Source organism: Juglans microcarpa x Juglans regia, unplaced genomic scaffold (genome assembly GCF_004785595.1).
Source record: "Juglans microcarpa x Juglans regia isolate MS1-56 unplaced genomic scaffold, Jm3101_v1.0 JmScfU0001, whole genome shotgun sequence".
NCBI classification, from domain to species: Eukaryota; Viridiplantae; Streptophyta; class Magnoliopsida; order Fagales; family Juglandaceae; genus Juglans; species Juglans microcarpa x Juglans regia.
Genome location: NW_024475745.1, coordinates 264,600 through 277,599, shown reverse-complemented (window position 1 = coordinate 277,599; position 13,000 = coordinate 264,600). Strand labels below are relative to the sequence as shown.

Sequence of the window (13,000 nt, the reverse complement as noted above, 5' to 3'; positions counted from 1 at the left end):
GCAGCTCGGTGAATCAATAGCACAAGCAAAAATGCAAGGTAATGAGGTTGTTTATGTGGGAAGGCAGGGTAATGAAGAAACACATTTATTAGCACCACATGCAAAAAGGATTGAAGATACGGCACAATGGTGGCACTCTTTCCCTGATTTTATTTCAAATAGGGTGATTGTAGATATATACTAATTTGTAATTGGTTATTTGTATTTGTATTAAGAGATCGGAACTCATGTTTGCTGTAAGCTGTCTTACGTTCTTGAACCTTGAATGAAATCAGAAGTTTCTCGACAAAACATAAAAAACATGTGCACTTCCAAAATTACAACGTTGCTTTTTATTGCAGCAACTGACAAAAATAATAAGGCAAAATTTGCCAAATCAACAGCCAACACCGCTTTTTTTGAGGGGGAGACAGAAAATAAAAACAGGGAAAGGAATTACAAAGTCACTTTACACCAAATGAGAACTTTGTGAGATCATACTCAGAAATATAACAGTAATATCTCAACATGGATAAGTGCAAAATTTCCTACACTTTATAAAAATCCAGATGACAATTCATTGCCAGAACACAAACTCAAACCCCCAGCTCAAAAACATCGCCTTCCATACGACACAATCATTCTTCAATGACATCACCTAGCTCATACTCCACAAGAGAGAGATTGTGATCCTCTTTAACATCAAAATTTGCATGTTCAGTGACCTCAACACGCCCCCATTTATCAACTGCTATCCTCATAAACCCATTAAATATCTCAATCTTTGCATTCCGCAGGATCACAGTGGCACCGGGCTTCATGATATCAACTTGATCATTGCAAGCAGTGAAGACGATGGTCCCCGTCTCATCGCCGACAAGGCACTCGGCAATTCGTATGGGGTGTAGGTGCCGAGAAAAAATCATAGACGATCGCGCAGGCTTGCTGTTGGTGACCTTGACGGGCTTGGAGCTAACAACCTTGACAGCAAGGGTGTGGTCTTGCGTGCAGGGTGTCAGCTAGTCCACCTTGATGAACACAGGCTTCCTCTTCGCAACCCCTGTCGATGTTGTCGCTATAGAAATCTCAGAATGAGAAGCCGAAAGGCCAGAAAAGGCCTTGGATTCCTTCAAGGACTTCAAAACTTCTTTATAAGCTAATTTTTTTGTTGTTTTTCCGTTGGCAGCTGTAGCTGTATGCTCGATTAATGAGAGACCTTTAGCATCTAGTACCTTTACTGTAATGGAACTAAGACCATCGTTGTCATTGCCGTTCTTGTTTGTCTCTTTAATATTGTAATGCTCTTTTTGGCATAGTTCCATCAACTCCTTTACAGGATGAGATATTGGCGTTTCAGGTGTGATCAGAGGCTCTAAAAGAGGCCTTATACTACCAAAGACCATCTCCTTATTGTATCCTGAATCAACAAGAATGGCACCTGCTAGAGATTCTATAATGTCACCAAGTACCGGTCTCAAATAAGAAAATATGTTATGATTTCTCGAATAAAATCAAAGAACAGGAAAAGCCTTTCTGTATTACACCCACAAGTATAAAGGTTAGGTCTTTTGAAAAGAGAAGACCGCCGGGGGGGGGGGGGGGGGGGGGGGGGGGGGCGGGGTCAAGAGAATAGGTCGGAAAAATAATACAAGCAAAGAAAGAGGAGAGGAAACCAAACATCAACATAAACGTCAACAAGAAAACAAATACAGCAGTAAGCGCAATAACCTTGGGGAAAGTTGTCTCGGAGTCCCATCCAAAAGTTGATTCCGATGATAACTTGTCAAAATTGTTAATAGTTTCAACTATATGGTTGTGGAGTTCATCATAGAAATGCTTGGTCATGAGATAACCGAAAACTGAGTCCCCAAGAAATTCAAGTCGCTGCACAAGTAACAAACTTTTATATATATAAGTCAAATTTACCTCATAATCTCTTGGAATCTTGCCAACCATGGGTCAATGCCTCCACTAACAATATTGAAGGATCACGAAATGAGACGCTTCTCAGCATGAATTAGGAAGGGTCTCTCATATGGTGTTATATGAAAATCCACCGTTCACCTGCTGATGTTTCACTGCCAATGCTTAGAAATGCACCAATTAGTGCCTCCACAACATCAGCAACAGTTTTACTTTCCATCTTCCTAGTTTCCCTAATATACGTTTTTCTCGTATTAAAAAGTAACTCCTCACTTGATGCGCTACCCAATCTATCACCCGGAATGATCCACTTTTTCGGATCGAAGGATTCATTTCGAATAAGAATAAATAATAGTTATCAATATAGTCATAGAAAAGCAATATAGGTTATCATGTCACAAAGGGAGTTCCAATTGACCTTAAATTGTGATGAAAAAGTTAGATCTATATTATCTAAATGCCTAAAGGTTTTTTCAAAACAAATCCACTAAAAGAGGACGTTCGGCAGTATTATTCATGTTGATTCATGCAAATAGCTCAGGATCCTTGAGGAAAAAATATTTACAAGACGGAGTAGAGAATGGCTTTGTAGGCAGAGAATTATATGCAAGCCGTTAAAACAAGAAAATAAGGAAATAGAGAATACATACATTAATATTATCAGAATTGAGAATGAAAATCTTAGATGACTCCATGAATTTAAAGAAATAGTAAAAACACATTGTCTATGTCGTGTTTTGTGGGCCTGGGCAACTTCATGCCGTCGGTATTCGAGCGATCACCTACACAGTAACTAAATGTGTAACGCCCTAATCCCGGAGGTCCCGGGAGTTAACTCTTAATATCTAAAATCAACTTAAATAACACAACTAAAAATCCAGAAAATCCGAAACAATGCTAATTCATTTAATCAATCCAAATATCTAAGTTCCTCCATGGGGACAATAAAGAGAATCTCAATAACATAACTTAAAAATTCTCCAAAACGCGAAATTATCCTTAACTCATCAAATCAAAATACCCAAAAAATAAAATCAGTTTACTAACTACGACTCTCAAATAAGCACTTGTACCCTCAGGCACTTATTCCACTTCGATCATCACAACTTGCTAAAACTTCCTACTCTTGTTCTCCAGCTGAACCATCAAAATTATCTGAAAAATATATGGAGATAAGGGGTGAGTTATCAACAACTCAATAAGCAGAGGACATATACTAGTGTGTAAATATGAGCATTTACAGAAATCAGAATGCATAACAAAACATTTTCATTCTCAAAGTGTAGAAATAAAACATGTTATCAAAATATCAGAGCGAAGATTTAGAAAAAATTTCATTCAAAAATATAATTTTGGCATAGCATAAATGATGATCATCATCATCAGAACATCATATCATAACAAAAGCCATGTATAACTCCCGTGGTAGGGTTGTGCAATCTGCGGATAACCAAGCAGAACATAAATCACTCTGTTACCAAGGTGTGCACTCAAAACAGAGACCACTACTATAACGCGTGGCAGGGCCGTATCCACTATTGTAACCCGTGGTTGGGCCGTATCTACTATTATTACCCGTGGTTGGGCCATATCCACTATTATAACCCGTGGCAGGGCCGTACTGAACAGAATGGAAATAGAATCAAATTCAGAATCACAAAGTCATGCCAAACGTTTTAAGAGATCACATCTTATCCAAACAGAGTATTGAACAAAATCATATTATCTTCGTAATCAAAACAGATCCAAAGCATATTTACAATATTTATGCACAAATTTTTATATTCGCTCTTTTTTGCATAAATCAGAAATAAAGTGTCAAAAATAAGCTCATGTCTACACCAATCATGGCAGAAAGTAATTTCTTCTTAAACAGAATCTTATGAGTGATACAGAACAAATAACTGAGGTAGTACAAATTTCTTTTCATAATCAAATATGTATATTTTTCAAAAATAACCACAGCTCATTTTATTTTAAATGCAAAGTCTAGCATAGGAACCCCGCTTACCTAGACTTCTTAGCTTTTTCGAAATTTTCCTCAAAATGTCGAACAATAATTAATCGTCACCTATAAAATAATCACGTAATTTTCATAAATTTTCAATTAATCACACATTTCGATATTTAATCCTAAACTTCTAAAATAGCCTGTTAAAATCCTCAAAACCTAAAATTCAAATAATCACTTTCTAAAATCGTCACTGTTGCTTTAATAACTATGATTAACACATTTAACAGTTTGATCTATTTATTATTGAAAACAACCTATAAAGTTTAATACTAGAATATATAATTATCCTAAAATATTTTAAAATAAACATAACTATTTTTAAATAGACTAAATCGTATCTAAAGTGTAAAAACAACATTACTCCAATATTATTTACTCTTAAAATAAATCTTTACTTAATAACATGTTGAAAAATACTTAAGTGATTTTATGAAATCCTAAATATATAAGAGTGTACTATTACATAATATAAATTAAAAGCTAATTAATATATCCTGTATTAGAGGGTAATAAGGTAATTTGAAGTAATTCTTTGAAAACTAAACAAAACCTACGTAAATCTACAGAACATGCACGGCAGCAGAGACTCACCGAAAAGATAAAGTGCGACGGCGCAGGGTGCATTGGGAGGTGGTGCACTTGGTGGCTATGCACTGGATGAGAAAGAGAGAGAGAGAGAGAGAGATGCAAGGTGAGAGAGAGACAAAGTCATGAAACACAGAGTGAAATACAGCGTGCATGGAGGTGTTACCGAGAGTGTTACGCGTGGCAACGGCCTGGGTGGCTAACGACGGTGGCACGGCTAGGCGTGGCTGAGATGCTGGACCATGGGTTCCCTTTGCGCCGCGGAGGAGACGTCCGAAAGGGTTGGTCAAAGTGAAAAACCTGTCGTGCTTGGAGGAGCAACCAATACTCTGTTTTCGAAAGCTAAAACAGAGTATGCCGTGTGTGCTTCTCCTTCAATGACTGGACGACGATTGCTGCCTTGCCGCGGTGGTGAGGACGGCTGGAGGGTGGTGCACTGATTGTGCAGAGGAGTTGTAATCCACGACTTCGAGTGGCAGGGCAACGGCGTCACGGGAAGGAAAGAAATAGCGTTGCGTTACGGCTTGGCTAACGGTTGGGGTGCTTCACGGCTTGGGGTGGGTTTACTTGACCAAGGCAGAGGACAAGTGTTCTGCAGTGGCTATCTTACGGTGTTGGTGGTTTACGGTGGAGGATGAGGGGAAGGAGGGATGAGATCAAAAGGGACGATAATTGCGGATGGTGATTTCTGTGCGTGCGTGGGTGGAGAATGCCGTGGGAGTTGCGGCAGTTGGGCTTGGTAAACGAACATGCAGGTACGCTTGTATATATATATATATACACTGGTGGTGACGAAGAAGAAAAAAAAACCCTAGAGATAAGAGAGTAACGTGCTTGCAGACGGAGAAGAGTCGTGTCGTGCGTGTGTGTGCATGTCGTGGACGAAAAGGAGACTAACGGGTGAAGACGAAAAAATAGACGGAAAGAAAGACAACAAAATAAATAAATAAATAAACATGCGGAAAAAAATATTTTACGTGTGAAGAATTAAAACAAAATAACATGAACAAAATCAATAAATAACAAAATCAATAAATAAAAAAAATAAAAAAGAAAGAGTTTGATTGGGTCCGGGTGTTACAAAATGGGGTGGGACCTCGGGTCCATTGATCCTCCGATGCTTAAGTCAGTAATGGTGAAGAAAATAACAAACAGTAATGAAAACGAGAGTGTAAGATGATAGTGATTGATCACCTTGTCTGCTGCTGGGGTGTTGCATAGCAGAGAATAATATGATTGTGTTGTTGATTCACTGAGCTGCTCCTATGTCGTCACCTTGTTGATCTGTGAAGGGCTCAGGGTTGCTGTGCATTGCTCGGGCCTTGGGTTGTATTGAATGCGGCATGCTTTCTGTCTCGGGTCCCTTCCATCTTATTGATGTTGGGTTTGATCTGCCGTAAACCCTCCCATCTGGTGATGTAGGCTATGTTCCTTCCTTCTCAAGCCTTGCCTGTGTTCTACCTCCTCTGTCCCTTCAGCATGACCCGACTCGGTTCTCTTGCCAAAGCCCTGACATGTATTATTTGTTGGACCCAGACCATGTGATATGGTTGGGCCTTGCCTCCGGCCCAATCCAACCCAGACCACATATCTGGGTTGTGATCTGGGCCCATTCTTTGGCCCAATATAAAGAATTTTCTCCCTTCACATACATTTACCGGAAGTTTGAGGTAACATCCAAACTCGAAAAGAGTTACATTTGAAATTATTTTTTTCTTTCTTCGCAGTAAGGACACCCTCGGGTTGATCTTGATAGGTCATTTTTTTTTTTTTTTTTTTTTTTTGTGCTAAGTAGAACTGCTGCTAGCAAATAGATATTACCAAAACACGAATCACCAAGGCGGGCTCACAAACAAGGCTAAAATCTAAGTCAAAAACTGATGCTAAGCCAATGTCTAAATGTAAAAACGATACAAAACCGCACTTCTTCCAACAAAATGTAATGTGAAGAATTCCAACAAGCCAAAACACACCATACATAAAATTCAGAAAGATGGACACTTCTAATGGTTTTCATACTGCCACATAGAGAAATAAGATGAAAAAGGAGTTCAACGCTTTCCACCACCACCTCCTAACTTGGGGCCCTTTGGTACAGCCCCCTTGGTAACATTACCCTTGTTTTGTGTCTTCTGTGTCTTGGCCGTCACCTCTGCTTTCTTTGCCTTCTTCTCATCCTGGGTTTTCTTAATCCTCTCTTTGATCTCACGGAGAGCAGCTTCGCGTGCAGCATCTCTGACTTCTGGCTTCTCTGCTCGTTTCATTTGTATGACTGCCAAGGTGGCACCAACAATAGACCTGGAATAAGGCTTCTTGGCAGCACAACGCTTCTTCTTCACAGCCTCAGCAGCAATGTCCTTCTTATGTTGTTTCCTGTACATGGCTGTCCATGTAAGCTTCGATGGCTTCAAGCGGTTGAGGAAATACCTCTTGCATTTTGAATTGGCAAAGGGGAAAACCTTAGAATCAGACCGGACAAATCTGATACCCTTACCAGGGTATATCTTAGCACCACTGAAGCGGCAAAGTTCAGTCCTGAGAACCATGGCTGCCGAAGGATAACGCACGTTGGAAATTGGGATAACATTATATTGTGTGGCAGCTGACTCAACACGGTGCAAGATTGAAGGAACAATTGAGAAAGAATATAATGTATTGATTGATATCGGCGACATAACTATAGAACAAAGCTCCGGAGGCAATTCAACCGACAGCATTCTTGATTCTGAAAAGCTAAAACATGTAGCCTTTACTAATAAAGAAGCATCATAGGTCTAATAATGTTATAGAGCTTATTCAAGAAAATATCCTCTAGGGTATCCTATGCATTGTCACTTCCACCCTTATCAAAATATCATAATGCAACCTGGACTTGAGGAGTAAACCAAGATGAACATTTACTACAGCAGGAAAGGAGTCAACCAAGATGACCAGCTGGGATAATTTCTTTTGGTCTAATCAAAATGAATCAGATAAGTCCAAAGCCAACAATAGCAAATAGAAATAATTTTGTAGCACAGAAGACTTGAGGAATAAAAAAGGCAAATTTTTAAATATCTTTCATAAAAGAAATAAACGAGGCTGGATTATTCCTCTTTATACAAACCATATGCCAAACAGAGGGTAGAGCCAAGAAGACTAGCACTTAAACTGAAAGCCTACCCAAGGGAATCGTGATTATTTAGTGCTTGTGTCAAAAGAAAGGATGAGAATCTAACATATAAGAAGAACTTCAAACCTTTCTCTTTCTGATTTCTGCATCTTTGAAGGTAATTTTTCACCCTAAAAATGGGTCTCCCACTAACCAATGATTCGTGCTCAAAACACAGCTCGATTTCATGCCTGTGTTTAGAAAATTTTGGATTAATTACAATTGGCATTCCACAATTACAACAGTAGATTTACATTCGACAGTCTATAATAGTTACGTACTTTTTTTCATAGTACTCCTTGTAAGTAATGATTTTGCCACGAAGGTGCTGCATACGTGAGTTTGCATTCAATTCCAAAATCCCAGTTGTGCAATAGAACTGATTAGTGTGATGGATGTACACCAAAGAATTCTGAAGCAGGCAAGTGCATACAGGACCATCTTTGGTTTGTACAATACCAGCACAACCCTTGGGTAAAGTACAATTCAAGTGAAATTCACCTTTCTTCTGACACGAAAATAGCACAGAATTAACGCAATGCCAATTAATGATCACAGGTCTCCGATGCTTTCCAGTGGCTGTGTGACATACCAGTTTTGGTTTTAGGGTATATAAGTATTTTTTTTCTAGTAAACTTTTAATTTTAGAATTTATATTTTTATGATTATAGTTTTATCAGAATTTATATGTACTTTATCTTTATATCTTCTATTATAGTTGCGAATTATGATTTGTTAGAGTTTTGTTTTAATAAAGATTTCTAAAGTGTATCAGATTTTGTTACTACGGTTTTGTTTTGAAATTTAAAGTTTAATTTTTCTTCTAGTCACCGAACCTCATCACTTTGTTAGCCTCTGTTTGAAAGCTTCAAACCACCCAACCCGTATGTTTCTCTCGGTGATTTTGTTTGTTTTGCTAACGTCCTAGTGGAACACCAACTCTATTGCCGTGTATTCCTCTACTCATGCACGTCTCCACTCTCTTGCACGTGCACGTCTATGCTCTTCTAGGGTTTCTCTAATTCTCTATCACCTACCATTATAAAACGTGCTTACCTGTACATGAGAAGACAAACGTGTGAGTTGCGAAACACCCCTGTTGCCGAACCAGTGCCGTCGCCCCTTCTCCTCGGTGGCCACCTCAAGAGGCGCCGAACCTCTCCTCGACGACACAGAAGCCGCCGACCCACAACCCCCTGCACACCCACTCCATTCCGGTAAGATCTCGACCGCCGCAGCCTTTGTTTTTGATTTCGGTAGTTCTCGGCTCAGTCTCTCTCTCTCTAAACTCTCTCTTTCTTTCTCTCACTCGGTGCCGACCATCGTAGGAACCCCCAGTCACGCCGCCGACCACTCCCAGCCACCAGAACTGCCGTCGAGTTAGCCCCTCTCCCTCGGTGAGCTCCTCCATCGCAGACTCTTTCTCTCTCAACTCTCTGTTTTCCTTTGTTTATTAGCCATGTTTTCGGATTCTTGAAAGAATCCGTGGGTCTTATTGGGCCGTTGGGCCCTAAGCCCTTGTGCGTACGTGTGATGAGTCTGTTCTTTTAATTGGGCTCTTGTTGTATTATTATTATTATGGGCCAGAGTTTTTAACCTTTTTGCAGATTATAATAATGTTTGATTGAACTTATATTTTAAGTTAGACTTGATCTTATTTTATTTCATTAATTATTTTAGTGATTTTTATTGAGTTTAATATTACTAGTTGAGTTTATTTTTGTTAAATAAATATAGTTAATTAAAGGTTCATTTTTTTATAAAAATGTTTAAAGAATTAGAAATATGTTTTTAAAGAATAATGTTAAGTCTAATATTTGAGTTAAATTTCCTTTGTCAATTTAGTAAGATTTTTAATAAAATTTCATTGTTAAGAATTTAGTGGAATTTGTTAAGTTTCTTATAAGATTTAATAACTATGTTGAGAAATGAAACTTAGTTTAAGAATTTAAGTCTTTTTGTGAATTATTTTAAAATAGCTCGAGTATTTCTACTAAATTATAAATTAGTATTTTAAGTAATTTAAATACTATGAATTATTGATTTTAGTGTTAAACAAATATTGGTGACTATATTTTAGAATTTCCGAAATTAGTTTAGTAAGATATTAGAATTTATTTATTTCCAAACAATTTAGTGATAGTTATTTATTGAATATAGGTCTCAAGTTACGAAGTTTTATTCAAGAAGACACGCAGCGAGGTAAGTAAATTTGATCATAAATTAGGTCATCACATTTAGCTTATATGTATGTATTATTCAAGCCAGTTCTTTGATAGCCATTATTTATGAACCGTTCATGTCATATGCAAGCATGTCATCTAGCATAGCATACGATCATGTCATTCCGCATCATGTTTAAATTCAGAATTTATGATTATGTATGTAGTATGTCATGCATCTCATGTGTATAAGACACGTAAGCCATCTTAAATTCAAGTGTAAGATAATATCAGATCAGTTAATAAGATGGCCATTCAGATGCATGGTACCAATGCAGTTCAGTTCAGTTCAGGGTGGTGTGCAAGCCATGAACTTAGTCGTGGTCCACCATAGTATGCTAGAATACTATCAGCAGTTCCCCTTGCTGCAGCGGGATGTGGGGCTGGTGCACAACCTTGCACACAGGGTTAAGTGTGTTGGCCAGTCAGATAAATCAGTTAAATCAGTCAGATCAGTCAGTTAATTCAGTTAAAACAGTCATACATAGCATAAGCATCAGTATGAACAGTCATGAATTTTTTAAGCTCAGCATGAAAGTTGTATGAAAATCTTATGTTTATTACATTTACGTTGTGATAGATTTCTTACTGAGTCATCGACTCATTTTAGTTTGTTTTCATGTTTTTAACCACCCAGGTGAAGATGATGATTACGAGCAGGCAGGCTAGGAGTAGAAGGAGCATTTATTTTTTTTAGTTCAGACTTTCTAAAATAAACATGTTTTTATGACATGAATTTATTTCAGTTTATTTCATTTAATGTTTTGGAAGACCGCTTTATTAGACATTTTTCCGCATAATAAAAGTTCAGTTTTTTTTTTAAATTATGAAATTATGGGATCTGTTACCGGATTATTTTTATGGAAAATACGTGGCACTCCTAGCCTACGGGAAGGGGGTGTTACAATTTGGTATCAGAGACAGGTTGATTCTGTAAACTTTTCAAAAAAAAAAAAAATTTGTAAATTTTTAGTTAAAGTTCCTAGGATGCTCCTAGCCTGCTCGCGAGTAATCCAGGTTTGTTTACAGTTGAATACTTTATAGTTTTTTTTTTTACTAGTTAGAACCATCAGTGTAGTTTGTTTCATTGTCATTGTTTTTTTTTTTTTTTTTACGGTCTTATCAAATACTAGATAATTGTTATTATGACATCTTAACGTAGATCATGGCCCCCGGCACTAGAAATCACCCAAGCCGAGAGGGATCCTCTGGATCTAATCAGAATGATACTCCGGACCCTCTTGTTGCTGCTGCTACCCAATTCTTCCAGTCAATGGTTAGCGGCCAATTTATGGCGCCTAGAGCTCCACAGGCCGATTGTACCTTGGAGCAATTTTCCCGCCAGCATCCCCCTACTTTCGATGGCAGACTGAATTCCTTGGATGCGGAAAGCTGGATTGAGCGTATGGAGCAGATTTTCGAAGCGCTCTACTGCACGGATGATCAGAAGGTGAAATATGCCACTTACCATTTGACTGACATGGCAAACAAGTGGTGGAAGTCGACTCGAGCTTTGGTGCAGCTGGAATTAGGGGAAGCAGTCCCCATTACTTGGGAACATTTCAAGAGAATCTTTCTAGATCACTTTTTCCCACGGACCCTTCGGGAGTCGAGAGCTCGCGAATTTATGGACCTTACTCAAGGAACGATGACGGTAGCATAGTATGCTACGAAATTCATGGAGCTTTCCCGTTTCGCCAGTTACTTAATTCCAGATGAGGAAAAGAAAGCTGAGAAATTCGAGCGCGGACTGGATCGTAGGATTCGAGAACGTGTGCGTACTCTCAGGATTCGGAGTTTCACGGAGCTAGTCACCCGAGCTACCATTGCTGAAGAAGACCTCCAAGAGAGCTTTGAGTACAACAATCAAAGGAAGCGCCAGCAACAGCAACAACTCCAGACAGTGTCGCATAAGGACAAGAGGCCTCATATCGAGAATCGTCAAAGGCCACCACCAGCAGGGCAAACTTACCCCACATGTGCAACATGTGGAAAGCGACATTTGGGAAAGTGTATGTATGGCCAGAACGTGTGCTTCAAGTGCGGGAAGCCAAACCATCTAGCTCGGGACTGCCCAATTAAGAAACCTGGGGAACCAGGTAGGAGCGGAGGACATAAGATTCAAGCTACGGCAAGAGTTTATACCCTCACCCCTGTTGATGCTGAGGCATCAAATGATGTAGTCACAGGTACCTTTCGTTTTTCCTAAATTTAGATATCTTTTTAGAATGATGAATAAATTGCATGATCCTGATAGCTCTAAGTTGTTATGACAATCATCTAGGCACATTATCATTGTTTTCACGACATGCCTCCATTTTATTCGACTCTGGTGCTACTCATTCTTTCATTTCAAATCATTATGCACCTTTGACTGAGAAGTTACCGGAACCACTAGAACCTAGCATGTCTGTTGCTACGCCCTCGGGAGAGTACATTATTGTGATTCTGTGCTAATTGGATGCCCGATAGAGATTCAAGGGAGAATTCTACCTGCGGACTTGATCGTATTTGATATGTCCGGATTTGACGTGATTCTGGGAATGGACTGGTTATCCCGGAACCATGCCTGTGTGGATTGCTTTAATAAGAGAGTAGTCTTTAAATCCACAGATGGGGAGGAGTTTAGTTTTCAGTCAGTACGAGGAAGTTCCCCTCCTCGTGTAATCTCAGCTTTGCAGGCCACCCGACTTTTGAGACAAGGGTGCACGGGATTTCTAGCAAGTTTGATCTTACCACTAGAAGATAGACTCAAAATTGAAGACATAAGCGTGGTTAGAGATTTTAAAGACATATTTCATGAAGATCTTCCAGGGTTACCACAGGATAGAGAAGTTGAGTTCGCGATTGATCTTACTCCAGGAACAGTGCCTATATCTAAAGCACCCTACCGTATGGCTCCAGTTGAGTTAAGGGAACTCAAGGATCAATTGCAAGAGTTACTAGAGAAAGGTTTCATACGCCCCAGTGTTTCTCCATGGGGTGCTCCAGTACTTTTCGTGAAGAAGAAGGATGGGTCTATGCGTTTATGTATTGACTACAGGGAGTTGAATAAAGTAACTATTAAGAACAGATACCCTCTACCCCGGATTGATGACTTATTTGATCAACTTCAGGGAGCCCAAG

At 39.0% G+C, this 13,000-nt stretch overlaps 3 protein-coding genes, 1 long non-coding RNA gene and 1 pseudogene across 4 annotated transcripts; 2 read left to right on the top strand and 3 right to left on the bottom strand.

Annotated features, from left to right (window-relative positions):
- Nucleotides 1–459: 459 nt before the first annotated feature.
- LOC121245193 lies at nucleotides 460–1,470 on the bottom strand (annotated as a pseudogene).
- A 4,902-nt stretch (nucleotides 1,471–6,372) lies between these two features.
- On the bottom strand, nucleotides 6,373–7,101 carry LOC121245195 (60S ribosomal protein L24-like). The gene has a single exon (XM_041143469.1). It carries the CDS (start codon nucleotides 7,045–7,047, stop codon nucleotides 6,553–6,555), a length of 495 nt encoding a protein of 164 aa, XP_040999403.1. The 5' UTR covers nucleotides 7,048–7,101; the 3' UTR covers nucleotides 6,373–6,552.
- A 4-nt stretch (nucleotides 7,102–7,105) lies between these two features.
- LOC121245196 lies at nucleotides 7,106–8,204 on the bottom strand. The gene is made up of 3 exons (XR_005936582.1): nucleotides 7,934–8,204; nucleotides 7,740–7,843; nucleotides 7,106–7,226 (listed from the first exon to the last, which is right to left on the bottom strand). It is a non-coding gene; the product is annotated as an uncharacterized LOC121245196 (long non-coding RNA).
- Nucleotides 8,205–11,039: 2,835 nt separating this feature from the next.
- On the top strand, nucleotides 11,040–11,537 carry LOC121245209. The gene has a single exon (XM_041143484.1). The coding sequence runs from the start codon at nucleotides 11,040–11,042 to the stop codon at nucleotides 11,535–11,537; it is 498 nt and encodes a 165-aa protein (XP_040999418.1).
- A 15-nt stretch (nucleotides 11,538–11,552) lies between these two features.
- LOC121245208 lies at nucleotides 11,553–12,331 on the top strand. The gene is made up of 2 exons (XM_041143483.1): nucleotides 11,553–12,063; nucleotides 12,159–12,331. The coding sequence occupies exons 1-2, from the start codon at nucleotides 11,553–11,555 to the stop codon at nucleotides 12,329–12,331; spliced, it is 684 nt and encodes a 227-aa protein (XP_040999417.1).
- The last annotated feature ends 669 nt before the right edge of the window (nucleotides 12,332–13,000 follow it).